Source organism: Pleurodeles waltl, chromosome 9, assembly GCF_031143425.1.
Source record: "Pleurodeles waltl isolate 20211129_DDA chromosome 9, aPleWal1.hap1.20221129, whole genome shotgun sequence".
Taxonomy (NCBI): Eukaryota; Metazoa; Chordata; class Amphibia; order Caudata; family Salamandridae; genus Pleurodeles; species Pleurodeles waltl.
The window spans coordinates 614005263-614020979 of record NC_090448.1 but is presented as its reverse complement, the minus strand read 5'-3'; the positions used below and the strand labels follow the sequence as shown (position 1 = coordinate 614020979).

Below are 15717 nucleotides of genomic sequence, written 5' to 3'. Positions count from 1 at the left end.
GTCCCTTGAATCCAGAAACTCTGTCCAAGTGACTCCCACAGTCCAGTGACTCTTCAGTCCATGTTTGGTGGAGGTAAGTCCTTGCCTCCCCACGCCAGACTGCATTGCTGGGAACCGCGTCTTTTGCAGCTACTCCGGCCTCTGTGCACTTCCGGCGGAAATCCTTTGTGCACAGCCAAGCCTGGGTCCACGGCACTCTAACCTGCATTGCACGACCTCCTGAGTTGTCCTCCGGCGGCGTGGGACTCCTTTGTGCAATTTCGGGTGAGCACTGTTTCACTCCTCTTCGTAGTGCCTGTTCCGGCACTTCTGCGGGTGCTGCCTGCTTCTGAGAGGGCTCCTTGTCCTGCTGGGCGCCCCCTCTTTCCCCTGACGCAATTGGCGACATCCTGGTCCCTCCTGGGCCACAGCAACATCCAAAAACCCTAAGCGCACGACTTGCAGCTAGCAAGGCTTGTTTGCGGTCTTTCTTCAGGAAAACACTTCTGCACGACTCTCCACAGCTTGGGACATCCATCCTCCAAAGGGGAAGTTTCTAGCCCTTGTCGTTCCTGCAGAATCCTCAGCTTCTACTGCCTAGTAGTAGTTTCTTTGCACCCACAGCTGGCATTTCCTGGGCATCTGCCCACTCTCGACTTGGTCGTGACTTTTGGACTTGGTCCCCTTGTTCCACAGGTACCCTCGTCTGGAAATCCATTGTTGTTGCATTGCTGGTTTTGGTCTTTCCTGCAGAATTCCCCTATCACGACTTCTGTGCTCTTTGGGGAACTTTAGTGCACTTTGCACTCACTTTTCAGGGTCTTGGGGTGGGCTATTTTTCTAACCCTCACTGTTTTCTTACAGTCCTAGCGACCCTCTACAAGGTCACATAGGTTTGGGGTCCATTCGTGGTTCGCATTCCACTTTTGGAGTATATGGTTTGTGTTGCCCCTATCCCTATGTGTCCCCATTGCATCCTATTGTGACTATACATTGTTTGCACTGTTTTCTAATACTATACTGCATATTTTTGGTATTGTGTACATATATCTTGTGTATATTTGCTATCCTCATACTGAGGGTACTCACTGAGATACTTTTGGCATATTGTCATAAAAATAAAGTACCTTTATTTTTAGTATATCTGTGTATTGTGTTTTCTTATGATATTGTGCATATGACACTAGTGGTACTGTAGGAGCTTCACTCGTCTCCTAGTTCAGCCTAAGCTGCTCTGCTAAGCTACCATTATCTATCAGCCTAAGCTGCTAGACACCCTATACACTAATAAGGGATACCTGGGCCTGGTGCAAGGTGTAAGTACCCCTTGGTACTCACTACAAGCCAGTCCAGCCTCCTACAATCAGTGAGGGCCTCACTGAATGATAGATGGGGCTCAGATGTGGAAGCTCCTGGCTGAAGCACCTCCATCAGATCTGATCTGACCTCAACAGTAGGCAGCCCAAGGCCAAGAACCTCAGCCGCCCTAATGACCACCATATAATAAGTCACTCCCTCCGCTGTAGCCACGGTAGGAGGTTTCCAGGCCACTGGCCTTGCCCAACTCCTGTGCCCAGTCCAATTTAGGGACTTCCTGGTACTCATAAGGTTCCAGGGACCCCTCCAATCCTTCCCTGAATTCATACCAATAAGAAAAAGTGTCCAAATCCGACCTGGGGTAGTAGGCCCCACCGAAGCTAGAGACAATGTCGGCGGACCCCATTCCGACTTCGAATCATCGGGGATGAGGATCTGTCACGATTTACTCGTCGCTTACGGCTCGGCCCAACTGCAACCGCAGGATGGTCTCGATCCTTGTAGGTCCTGCCTTGACCAAGGTAAGGGCGGCCCTTTCTGGTAGCCACGGAGTTGCTGACAATGGGACGTCAAAAGGCAGAATGAGTCCCAGAGGGAAAACCCCAAAGGGAAAAAGCCTCTATAGCTGGAACTCCCTGGAACAGAGAATAAGCACAAGAAAAAAGGTAAGTCTTCCAATAAAAAGAAAACAAATACTGGAAGAAACTGGAAAAGGCGAGTAAAAAGGCTGGAGGAAAAACAACCGGAGCATGATCACCACCAAAGGAAGTGTTGCAGCGCAAGGAGAGCAAGAATCCCACTCCTTATATACTCTAAAACAGGAAGTGACCGACAGGAAGAAAAAAAGACGCTGTGTTGGATTGGGAAAAGACCATAGGAGCACATAGATACAGATGTCATTTTAGAAAAGAATCCTAAAGTATGCAGGAAAGAGGCAGACGAAGGGCATGCTAGGAGAAAGAAGAACATGGTTCCTCTTTGAAAAAATGAAGGAATAAAGAAAAGGAGAAAGAAGAGAAAAGTAGACAGAAAAAAGCAAACTAAGAAAAGGACAGGTAACACCAGGTAAGTGAGAGGGTGGGGGGAGGGCGGCCACTCCTAATTTCGAGGGCGTGCCGTGAACTCGTAGAGGCCCGATCTAGGGCCTCGTGCGAGATGAGGTTGGAAAAAGGGGTGCGGCACGCCCTGCTGCCAAGAAAATGAACCGCGGCTCCAGCCGCACCCCGAGCCGATTTTTCAGTTCGGGCAGCGGCGGACCGCGGCGCGACAGGATCAGGTCGATGGTGGGCTACACTGGCGTCGGGAGCATCGACAATCGAACAGGCGCTGGGGAAGGTCTCATTGGTACGACCGGCATCGGTGCGGATCCACGATTGGATCTAGAGGGGGCTTTGGTGGCAGAAGCCGTCGACGCGGAACCCGAAAGCCCACCGACCTAACCCCTTGGCTTGACGGCTCTGTGTCGGGGTTGGCCTGCCCACAAATGAGGAGCATGACCTCATAAAACTACTTTAGCTGGGCAGGCGTCGCTCTGGCTCCCAGAAATTCAGGGAAGCGTGGAGCGGACCCAGAAATATGCTACGAAAACGGAGGCCTCGAGTGTCGATGCTCCTCCGGCATCAGCCGAGTGACAGGGCGAAGTTGAACGGTGATGGGACCACTTCAACGAATTCTTCTTACCTGTGCCGAAAGACTTGGAGGAAGAAGATTGGTGGTGGCTCCATGAGCCGTCTCAAGACTTTCCCCTCGACCTAGGCCGTGACCTACGCGGAGTCGAGCACCGGGCCGCTATGAGCTTAAGGGACCGCTCCCTCAAGGCCTTCGGGTGCATGGCCCGGCACTCGGAGCACGATTTCACTCCAAGCACCACAAACAGACCCGATGAGGATCTGTCACCTTCATCATGCGGTGACAGTCCTCGCACGGCTTGAAACCAGTCTTCGGGGACATCTAGATGCACCAAAAACTCACCACAAAACTCAACAAAACAGTCGAAGTCGGTCAAAGAGAGACCAGGGGAGCGCTCTCTGGATCAGCGTGCAGCGCAGAAAGAAAAGAAAGTCCCTGCGCTGAGGCGCCGTCTATGTACTACTCCCAACGTCATCACGGCGACTATGACACCAATGACACCCACAGAGTCGACCAACACCACCTACCGACGCACAAGGGTATTGCTCAAAGAAAAAATCCCCAGATCCAGTCTGATGCCTGGGGGAAAATTCTAAGGTAAGGAACCTGCAACTAGTAGTCTCTATCAGAAAAGTGACATTTTATCCAGTCTATGTGTCTACTGCAGTATGCTGCCAGAAACAGCCTCATGAGCCCAGAATGAGCCACTGATGAAAAGGCACCTTTAGAGTATGGTAGGCTCTGTTGAATTTATAAGTCTATGGGGGTAGAATATTCATTTTTAGTCACCTATTTGTTTGTTTGCTTAAGGTCCTAGAGAGGACTTCTGGGACACACCTAAAATAGGATCAAGAAGGGTCTAAATGAAATGGAATAAATGGTTCCAGCTTCTGACAGCCAGAAGAAAGGATTTCTGTGTGAACATTTGTTTTCACCGCCACTGTGGAGTGAGTTATGCCCCAAACTTTCAGATTTCTGGTAACTACTGTGGAAAGTGAGATTGTGTCTTTGAAAGAGGCTGTAACCTTTCCTTGTGGCATTAAGTGCACTCAAATTCTGTAGGTGTGGTACAAAACACTGTTTGGATTAAATGAAGGCAGACATTAGCCACCCTGTGAGTTCACACTCACAAAGAAGGGTGGTAATAGTTATTTTCTGCTTCATTACATGCCTCCAAATACATCACACATCCCTACAAACACATCAAGTACTCAGTGAGCCATCTCTATAAGTGTTGCCACATGCAGCACATGCAGCAAAATGGCAGGCTATGCAGCCTTGATCCACTTCAAGTAAAATGTGCTGTGAGAAGGTGCTGGCAAGGCGCTAACAGATGTCAATGGTCTGGGAGTCTTGAGCTTGGCTGAAGCCACACATTACAATGCTCTGCACACTGACATCAGTTAGGATTTTTTTCCACGCCCCTAAAAAAGCAGAGATGTTACAATAATGAACTGAAAAAAGAAGGCAATGTTCACAAAAGAACTAAAATTGATTTTTGTTACCAGAACCTGCATGACCACAATTAGAACATGGAGCTGGAAAGATTAAGATTAAGATTGATTTGTGGGTAGCTAGTATACCTGTCAGAAAGAGTGCAAAATCAAACATCTCAAGAGGACCAACTTTCACTTGGCACACCACTTCAAACTGTGACCAGCATTAGGAAGAAACTGATTTGGTGCAGGTATAACATGCAGAGGATAGCGTTTGCAAACTCCCAGGGCAGATCGAAGGCACATATCTGCCCCAAATCTAGCCTGCTCACTAAGACAAGAGGTCCTTCTTGAGCAGAAGAGGAAGATGAGAGGTACACTAAGGCAAGGCTGCTCAGACAACAAAACCCTCTTTTCGGAGACTTGCGCAACAGTTATCACCTACAGCAGGCCGTTCCTCTCCTCAGCTTCCTCAGAACCTGAGGAATAGGTCTTAGAAAAACTAATCAACTGACCCCTCACTGACCACCTCAGCAACCGCCAGCTCCTCAACACCACAGAATCCAGATTCAAGACCAACTACAGCAGAGAAAGAGAACTCACTGCTGCCAGTGATGACATTCATATGATCCTTCACAGAGGAGACACGTCAGCCTTCATGCTACTGGATCTCTATGCATCATTTGACACTGTCTCATACTCCATCCTCATGAGGAGCTTGCACAAGATTGGAATCCAAGGACCTGCTCTCCTCGGGATTTGCTCTTTCTTAATGAATAGAGCACAAGCTGTCAGCCTGGCACTTTACTCCTCGGAAGCCCACAAACACATCTGTGGAGTGCCTCAAGGTTCATCGCTCAACCCCACTATCTATAATGCATACATGATCCCTCTGGCCAACATCATCTACACACACATCAACATATTCTCATACACTGATGACACAACTCACTTTCCCGTTGGACAGGATACCCTAACAAAGAAACAAGTTCACAGCCTGCAGCCTCTTCTAACTGGTTGAAAATCAACTAACTCTAGCTCAACGCCGACAAGAGAGAAGTAATGATCTTTGGCAAGAACAATTCACCTTGGGACTCCAATTATTGGCCGGCTGAACTCAGACCTGCACCCACGCCAGGAGGCTCTGAATAATCATCTACAGGAAACTGGGCATGATGTCACAAGTCAACACCATCACCCAATTCGTCTTCCAAACCCTAAAGATGCTGAGAAACATCTTCAAATGGCTCCAAAAAATACTGCATAGAGGAAACTACTGACTAGTATGAGAATGGCAAATTGGTTCACTTGAGGAAACTCATAAAATAGGATCATCCGAAACACCTCAGGGTAGAGATGTCACTTGTGGGTCACAAGATAAAAACCTTTGAGTTTGTCTCCCTTTCGCATGTACAATGACTTATGGACATCAAGACCTGAGGCATTGCTGTGCATCACAACATCAGTGCCCTTGGACACATGGGACAAGAACCTACGTGGTCCTGTTTGTTGCTATACAACATGGCATGCCTGCAATTGGTTTGGATTCCAAATGCACAGGCAAGTTTCAAGGGTAGGAACCAACAAACAAACAGTTCATGGCACAAGCAGACGGATGAGTTTAGCTTTACCCCACAGGAGACCAGAAACTCCTGAATATCTATCTTGTCCATACATCAGCCACAACAGCATAAGAGGACAGGAGGGTCATCCGCTGGTCAGATAGTCCTGCACCAGCTATCACAGCAGGTCCTAAGACACTTTTGGAGAAATTGAGTTTTCCCAGAGCAGAGTCCATTGAAAAGAATCCACTAAATAATCTGTACCACCATGATTGGGACAATAGGAATGCAGAGCAAGAGGCCCAAGAGCCACAGAACTGTCAGAAGACAAACCACACCCGTACCATCAGAATCGTATCCTGAATGTTCCCAGATGGAGGGGACAGAGGGAAGCACAATCAGAGTGATTGGCTCTATAACAACCCCAAAAAAGGGAACAGTGAGCAGGTTGGAGTTGAAACTTGGGGGGGAGGGGGGGGGGACGTGGGGGGACAATACATGAATGAAAACAAAATGTCAAAGAGCAAAGATATTGTGCATCAGAGATGCTCTGACACCCACTGTAGTGAATGTATCTTCAACAGTTAGCCACTGAGGTATGGGAATAACCATATCTCCTGGATCTGTGGGTATGAGATACTGCAAAAGGCTTGTCCCCTGAACAGGCTGAAGGACTGACACGTGGCCAAGGGGAAGCACTGCAAACAGGTTGCAAGTGCATCCCACAGACACTTTCTGTGGGATTACAGGGTTTATATGTGAAAATACACACACTGAGCAACACCATCAAATCCTCTGATTTTAAGACTCCTAAGACTCCTGCGATTGATGTAGAAACGAAGTACTCTCTTGGGGTCTAAATGATTGAGGCTCTCTTCCTGTCGAGGGATCAAGGTTGGGAGGGTGAGGTCTTGTCCAACCACGAAAAGGCATTAACACCTTTGGTAGGAATGCAGTTTGAGTTATTAACACCAGTTTGTCCAGAAAAAAAAACATAGGGCGGCTGGACCGAAAGTGTCTCTTAAGTTCACTCACCCAGGGTGCAGATGTTCACACAACCTGGAAGACTGTTTTTAGAGCGAATGGGCACAATGGACAACTGTGCAGTGGTTCAAAAAAGGGTACACATTACAAACAAGAGAACCAGATTTAAGTCCCACTGTGGCATCATTAAGGGCTTAGGTGGAAACAAATGCTGCATTTAGAAAATGCATCACAACCAGTGATTTGAACAAGGAAGGTTTGTCCAGCTAGCACAAGAATGCCAAAGGGGCTGGCAGGTAACTTTTAAGTGTCCAGTGCAAGCCCATACTAGGTCAAAAGCAAAGCAAACTTTAGCTTGAAATGAGTCCAAATAGCTGGTACCACACCAAACCACAAATGTGTCCCACACCTTGCATACACAGAGTTAGTTGAAGGCCACTTGGCTGCTGAAAATGACAACAATAACCTAGGAAGTAAGATCAAAGGGGATCAACTGTCGCTGCTCAATCTCCACACACGGAGTTGCAGGTTGTGCAGGTCCTGGTGCAAGAACTTGTCCTAGTGCTGTGACAGGGGGTCCTCCTGAAGAAGCAGCCTAATTAGAGGGTGAATGCTCAAACCCAGAAGTTCCAGGTACACCAGATCGAATCTGAAGCCACTAGAACGACTTGGGCCTGGACATGGCATACAGGAGTCCCATGCTCCACTCCAGATGGAAAGTGTCTCCAAGAAACAGCCTTTTGGGAAATCCACCAAGCAAATGTGAAGACATTGTGTGTTCCCAAAGCAATTTTAGGTCCTGTACCTCATCTGCTCATTGAATTACCACAGCGAAGAAACACTCACTTCTTTTGGGGGTCCAAGAGGAAAATGAATCCCTGTAGCAGTGGAAGTAACAAGTCTGCTGGCCTCCTGTAAATCCATGTAAACACTGTTACCATAATCAGGACAGGGGAATACACCCTTCCCAGCCACACCATCTTCATCTTTGAATGGCTTCAAGCCCTAGTCAGAGTCCGAGCTAAAACGAAAGTGGTGCCTCTGCAGTAATGCAAGTTGAGGCAAAAGCTCAGGTGTGTATGAGGACCGGGTGCACTGTAGTGTTTTCGGAGAGTGACCTCAGTAAGGGTCAAGTCGATGTTGGTTCAAGTTCAGAACTGGATTTTTCTCTGGAATCTGTAGCATGCACACCAGCGTCGAAGGAGACACCAATGCAGGTCTCAAAGCCAGGGTGGAAGTCTGCACCAGTGTCATGCTTAACCCACGACTGGTCCAAAGAGTTCAGATGATTCAGACAATGGATGTGCCAGTGGCAGGGGTGGAATCCTCTGCAAAGACACACCAGCAGGAGCTGGAAGACATTGCATGAGCTTATTAAAGGACTTGGCCCACTGCAGTGTTGCCAATGGCCCCAGGAACACAGACTTATCAGGATCAAGTGCAGGAATGGCTCTTCAATCGGACATCGGGAGCAAGATAAATTGGTACTTTTAATGCAGTTGTGACTTCTCTTTTGATAGAGTGGTGGATGTTGTTGAGTCCTGCTTCACTATCTTATGCTTCTGTTTGGACTTTGACTTACTGGAGGACTATGACCTCCAATGCGACTTTGGGATTTGTGGCAACTTCTTCGGTAGCAGGTCTGTGCCCTCGACTTGGAATAGGAGTGTAAATCTCACGAGGTCCATGGCTTCTTCCTATGTTTGTCGACGTACCACTTTGTGGTCCAAGATCTCGGTTTGGTGCATGAGGATAATCACATCGCTTTACTTGGAGTTGTGCCCTGAACCCAATGACCGACTTCTGTTTGCTGCAGTCACAGTATGGTCTGAAGCCTGTAGTTTGTGAACAGAACATCATTCCTTGCACACTGGATTTTGTTCTTGCAATCATCAAAAGATTGACAAAGCCAGTTTCATGGTGCTCCAGATCCGTATTCAAAGGAGCAGAAAGAAAGGAACTGACGTCAGTGCACAAGGGTGGTGCTTATATGCAGCCCCAATCCATTACGGGAGTAGAACAAAGCCTAGGCGGAGCCACGCTGCGCAACCTAGTGGTGCGCAGAAGCACTGCTATGAAAAGTTCCCAAATCAAGTTTAGCCCGTGGGGAATATTTTAAAGATATTTACAACAAAATATGTAAGAGTAAGTAAGAATAAGTGAGCAAAACAAGGGAAGGAGGTAGCAATTCTTTATTCTTGATGATTTTCTCAGTATTTCATAGTAAACAGTCAAACCATCAGGAGGTAAATGTGTGAGGTCATGTAGTCCACTGGGAGGATTCAACAACAACATAGGAAGGTTGGGTGCCCAGGAGGGCAGATCCCCCGTGGGATCGTTGCAGGGTACATTTCCACCACAGGGGTGTGCCACGAGCAGCTCCGGGTCAATTGAGAAATCTTCAAGGCGATAGGTGGATCTCGACTCCGGCAAAAAGTATTACAGCCCTTTTGCAGCAACTTCACCCTGTCCATGGGGCTGGAGGCAATTGACAAACTTTGTGTCTTACCCTGGCAACCTACTCTGGCCCCTCAGAGTGCGTTGGGGCAGGAAAGGGGGATGGAGTCCCCTTCTCTCAGCGAAACCATCTACTGGAATGGACTGTGCTCAGTGTGCACGGACTGTGTCACGCTGCAGTAAGGGAGGCCCACACAAGGTGTCAGGGGTCCATGGAGATTTCAGTTACTACTTGCTCCATCTTAAAACACAGATCACGCAGTCTGATGTTAACAAGTAGGAAGGCCAATCAAATCTCTGTGGCACAATGAAGGAGAGGGCCAGCAAGTGTCAGCTGAGGTGATATCGTGCTGCGGCCTTGTGGCAGGAAAACCACCGGCCCATCTCACCTGCTCTTTCAGGAAGTTGAAGATTGACCATGTGTGATAGGACCTGAAAGATGATGAACTGGCCCTGGACAGGGCCAAGTGAGAGGAAAATCTGGCAGAGGCCCATAGCAGTCCTGACATGCAAATTGGTCATCTGACCCGAATACATGGGCGAAAGACTAACTGAACCGTCTAGTAGCTGGTTTCCTTCAAAGTTCCCCTCAGGAAAGCTGACGCTTGGAAATCTGTTTTATCTAGTAAAGCAAGTAATTAGAGGTCTTGGGATCCAAACAAACTAACTATTCTCAGACATTAAAAGGGTAAGAAGGATGGTCTCACTAACATGGAACCCAACATTGAATCAGAGTGCCAAGGGGCCACTTTTAGTAACCAGAAATTGTGTTACAGGATGACCTGAATTTCTGGGTTAAGGCACCCAATGTAGATGATCATCAGATTGCAGAAAAGGTGTTGGTTGATATATATAGCAGTGTGCAACAGCTTGCCATATCAACTAGACCTGAAATCAGATGGTGATGGAGAATTAGACCCATATCCGGCAGCTAATGGTGCTGAGAGCTTCCCGGTTAAGCCGGGATGAGTGGGAGGCCACTGTGAGAGTACAGAAGCACATATCAAATGGGAGCTTCGAAGGCCAAAGTGGAGAAGGGATCCCTGTGAACAGCAGTTGGACATGGTTTAGTTGGTTCTAAAAGATGGGCAAGAGCCGTTCAGAAGAGGCGTCAATGTTTTTGTTGCCCTCAGCCAATCAAAAGGGAGTCTGGTTCAGATACCCATACCTGGACCTGTAGACACAGGCACATTGCGGTCACACAAACAATTTCGGAAAATATACAAGAAATGTTAGCATTTAAAACCAAAATGTTCACATGATTATGAATGTAAACTGTGAAAGCTTAACACTAACTTGACCCTATGGATGACTTTGCTCACAGAGCCATTTGTGCCATGCTGGACAGAATTAACCAGAAGTTACATTGGAAAGGCCACCAGCTCTGCACCAGCTTCAATCAATTTTATATGTCCAGGTCAAACATATTTTCATAGGGAGTCCATACAATTGGAGTATTGGTTACATTTTGCTGTACAAAGCTATAATGAATAGAAGTAATACCAGAAGCAGACACGCCCATGATTTGTTTGGTAAATGTTCAACACAAAAGTATTCTTGTAAAAGTAAAGTACTCACTTGAATATTCAGAAGAAATATTCTCCATCTCTTTCTTCTTTAAAGGAGACTTACTTACTATACAATCAGCAAGTGATGTGTTAACATTTGTCTCATCTGTAGTTTCAGACAGATGGCCCCTCATATTGTGGCGTTGGTTGGTGTCTTTAAGATATGATGCTGGTGATAGAGCCAATTTGAAAGGCTCAACTTCATGTTCTGCCAACTCTCTTTCTCCACACAGGCAAACGGAGTTCACCATTTTGCTGTACTCTAGTCCCAATTTCATGTTTTGTTCGTCTCTGTCCAAAGATTTAATTTCCGCTGGTGTAACAAAAGAAAGCTGTGTTTTTTTAAGCTCTTTAATGTTACTGCTTGGTGATTTTTTTGTCACTTGAAAAGCATCATGATTAGGCATGGAAGGTGGCGGCATCAGGATTTTATCGCGAACAGCTTTTCTAATGTTTAAAGCCAAGTTTGCTCTTTCCTCGTTGTTTCCGGAAGAAGGAATGGTGTGTCTGGTAATGTTCAGAGGATTATTTTCTCTGTATTTGTCACTCAAAGCTACCCCTGCCTGTCCATAGCTTTCTTTTCCAAATAAAGAGAGATCCGTGGAGGATGAGGGTCTAATCATACCAGACTCCTGTAGCTTTGCATTCAAACAAATATTCTTTGTATTTATGTTTTCCCCTACTGACCGACTGCGCCACATTTTTGCATGTGAACTGGTAGTTGCAATCATGTAAGAACTCCCAGTACTTGCTCTGCCAGTAGGAATGACTCTAGGAATGCACGGAGTCTGAAGAGATGATCTTCTAGTTATCTTGTCAATCTCAGGCATTTTTGAGGAGGTCAAAGGCAATTTTCTGCATGTACCGATGGTAATGGATATTTCTGTTTATAAATCAGAAAATTAATTAATATGCGTAACAGGCAGACATCATTAAACATTTCAATAAAATTAATCTTTGGATTATCACTAGCATTATAGACTTAACAGTAACACTACTTTTGCAGTTTGTAGTTCTGTAGAGCCACATGCTGTCACATTCCTGGTATTTGGTATCGACCTTCGATGACTACAAATTATTTTTCTTTGTAGGAGTAGTTTTGGTTTTGAGGTGACTCAGAGATCCTACCTCAAAACCCATAATGCACTAGGACACAACGTCCATCTTACATTGTTGTTCCCATCAGAGGGTAAGCTCTATACGTGGTAAAGCAAACAAACTAATGTCTTTACTGGAAGCAAATTTGAAATCACAAAAGGAAAGTGTCTTCTGAATGTGTCAAAAAGTGTTCAACTTTGCTCGCATTCAGAACGGTAAGGGAGATGCAAATAGCCAAGGTTACCATCTATTACAACGGCCCACTCCGACAGCACATTGTTGCTATTAAACAAACCTTACAGACAGTAATTATGTCCATCTGTAATTTAAGATAGCAAAACACATGCAGGGCCTGGATCAGCTCATCAAAGAAAAATGCTACGGGCAAGTGGCACATATACGGCAAGCAATATATTGGCAAACAGGTTAAGATCGGTGTACAGTAGACAAGTCTATGAACCACAACACTGAACAAGAAAATACAGACATAAGCGCTTTAAAGACCAGACCACAGAAGATGGGACTTGAGAAACTGCATCCGGGTCAGGGACAAGGTCGCTCCACAAAACCTGCAGTAAATGCCTTGGGGCCTAGAGAGACATACAGAACTAGGACATACAAGGAAACCGTAATCTTGTTAGTTACACTAACCTACTAGTTGCAGGGACATTACATCATTATTGATAGATTTCATTAAGTGAGAGTCTGACATTCCTTCCAAGGGCTGCAAAATGTGTCATCACAAGAAATATTGAGAGTTAAGGGGTGTGGACTTCCTATAGCCCTGACGCCCAGGACACATTGTTCGGGGTCAAGGACAACATGTTTTCATGTTTATTTTGTCCTTGGGACAAGTAGGCCCAACCCCCTGCAGCATAAGCCCTTTGGATGACAGTTTACACGGAAGGCAACTGTCTGCAGTTGAGGTAATATTTGTGTCCATATGTTAATGCTTTTCAAACTTATATTCATGGTTCAATAATGCAAAGCCTTTATTTTTAGGGTGAGTGCTCTAAATAAACGTTGTCCGTTCACACTGCAATACTTACAGAGGTTCCAGTATAAACAAAAACAAAAATATATCTGCACACATTTTAAAAGTTTAACAATATGATGCTATGTATAATGCTCCCAGAATGCTCTCTGATTAGATGCAAATGTTAGCAGAAGCTTGTAAGCAAGATTGGTCGTTTGTTTTCAAAATAAAATGTTCAGAAAAAAATGCAAGTAGGAAAAAAACCTTTGCTCGATTACTGTGAAATTTTAGGTTCTATTTATACGAAGCATCATTTAGTAAAATGTGTTGATGCATGCTAGTATTTCCCAAAAATATTCATAATGGAAAATTATATTATGAGAAATATGAAAATAAACAACCACTAGCAAAGCCAGTCAATCCGACAATTGTTGTCAGTCTTTTGGCTTTGTCAATGCGTTTCTTGTTTTGACATTGCCTTTGGAACACTTTATTGTTCTGGGAGCTGCCAGGCCCTTATCATTGTAAAAAACATTGGCAAAAAGCAAAAAAAATAAAAAAATAATTCGGTCTCAAAAAGCACACATTGCCACAGTAGTTCCTGGCACTGAACAAAACTATTCTGTGTGCCAATATGCTGCTTGTGGAGACGATAGATAGAGAGGGAAATAAAACTTTAATAAAAACAAAATTTCTTGGTTAACACCAGGCCTAAATAGGGGCTCAAGCCTTAAAGAAAGTCACAAAAGCGCACTCATGGTATAGGTCTATGAATCAGTGGCTTTCATGAAACACAAATTTACAGACAAAGCCAAGAAATCATACTCCCAGAAAATATTTTCGAACTGTAACTTAGCACGAGCAAATATGCATGTGTAAATGTTTGCTCATGCGAAAATCTATTGAGCGTTTACAAGTTCGAATTCCCTCCAACCACTTTTTTCCCAACCCTGGGAGAAATTCTACTTCTGCCCTTGTCAAGAGTAAATTCCCAACCTTTCTCAGTATGGGAAAAGATTAGAGAAGTGTTGGTGAAAATCCTTAAAACATGCAAGTTAGTAGCTCTTCACAGACTCAAAGACATTCCAGCCCTGGAACAATTGCTTACTGCTTCCTCCAGCCCTAGTATGTAGATCTGCTGAAAGGTAGCAAAATAAGGAAATTGCTGTAGCAGGGCCTGAAATTGCTAGTATTCAAGCCCAAATATAGTATTAGCCCTGGTATAATCAGAGAGGCCATTATCAGAGCTCTTACGTAATGAGATTGCTGCCATAATATGTCACTGCACTACATGACACCAAAGGGACAAGTAGATTTTTCTAAATGACAAGTGGATTTAAGAATCAACCTGTCCCATGGACAAGTAGATATTGTATTAAATTCCACACCCCTAGCGTTGGGTTTACACCAACACACTCTGTATAGGAGGGGGACTCTATGATAACATGGTGGGCAAATAAACATATGGCACAGATGATGATTGGCAATAGCAACACATTGACCAACTGGGAGAGACCGGTACATGAAGGTATACCGGAAACCTATCCAGCAGTATTTGAAACTGCATACATAGACCCAGTAGGCCATTAGCATTCTGAATCTCACAAGCCCTCAGTAATGGTATCAGCCTTAGGCCCCTCCAGCTATGGCTTTGAGGGAGAAACTTGAAGCTTAAAGGTTAATTTACAGTCGTCTATTACAAACTATAAACTTCAGTCTGGGGAACACCTAAAGCCATGCAAACAGGATTCATATATTTCCTGAATTAATTCAAAGAAGCTTACATAGCCCTCAAGCACAAACTTTATAAGATTGCTAGTTCATTGCACCTTTCGATCAGAGGATCGGACAAGTCTGATAGATTATATCCTAATCGACCTGGAATCATGGCAGCTGGTCTTTGACCTTGTAACTGAACAAAGAATTGAGAATGATTATTACCCACTGACAGCATGCCTAAGGGTGCCAGCGAGAATTAATTTGAATACTACTCTCATCCCTGAGCTGAGGAATAGCACATTACAGTTAACACCAAACAGAAAGTCCATTACATGGCATCAGTACAGTAGGCCAAAAACTGGCCCAATTGAGCCATAAACTTCCAACAAAAAATGCTCAGGGATTAGCAGGAGTTTTTTTTAAAATGTATTTATTTATTTTTGCATGTGGGAAACAAAAACCATCAAACAGAGTGAAGTGCAGTTCACATAAAATGTTCAGTAAGCATAGTCTAGTAAGAGGCCTCATATGAATAACAACAGCGACCAAACTTCGAGATAAGCAATAAAATAGAATATTCCTCCATATGAGTGCCCACATTACAAGTCACAAGTGAACGTAGGAAACAGAACCCAGGGAGGGGAGGGGGGAGAAGAGAAAAGAAAGGAAGGAGGGGAAAGGGAGCAGCGTTGCTTTATTGTCACCCATAAAAGGGGTCCTACACCTTACACCTCGGAGGGGAAATCGGCTACAACTATAAGCTCAAGGGGATGCATGAAGAGCTAATCTTCTTCTTGTGCTCGGGTCTCAAGGAAGGCCAACAAGGGGGCCCATATATCTCACAGGTGGGAGACCTTGGCATCAGTTCCCAGTAAATCACCAGTTGTTCCTGGCAGTACGCAGCATCTTTCAGCCATTCATCATATTGGTGTATCAGTTTCCTTCCCCAGCACAGTGCCACCCTACGCTTAGCCAGCAGCAACAGCAGCCCC

At 45.2% G+C, this 15717-nt stretch overlaps 1 protein-coding gene across 1 annotated transcript in view; it reads right to left on the bottom strand.

The window, feature by feature from the left end:
- Window positions 1-15717, bottom strand: part of WDR62 (WD repeat domain 62) — a gene marked incomplete at its 5' end in the record, with an annotated part of 926258 nt that overhangs the window by 105856 nt on the left and 804685 nt on the right. Inside the window, one exon of the mRNA XM_069207611.1 lies at window positions 10943-11815. Within this exon, the coding sequence (XP_069063712.1) occupies window positions 10943-11815 (873 nt within the window). The remainder of the gene's footprint in view (window positions 1-10942; window positions 11816-15717) is intronic.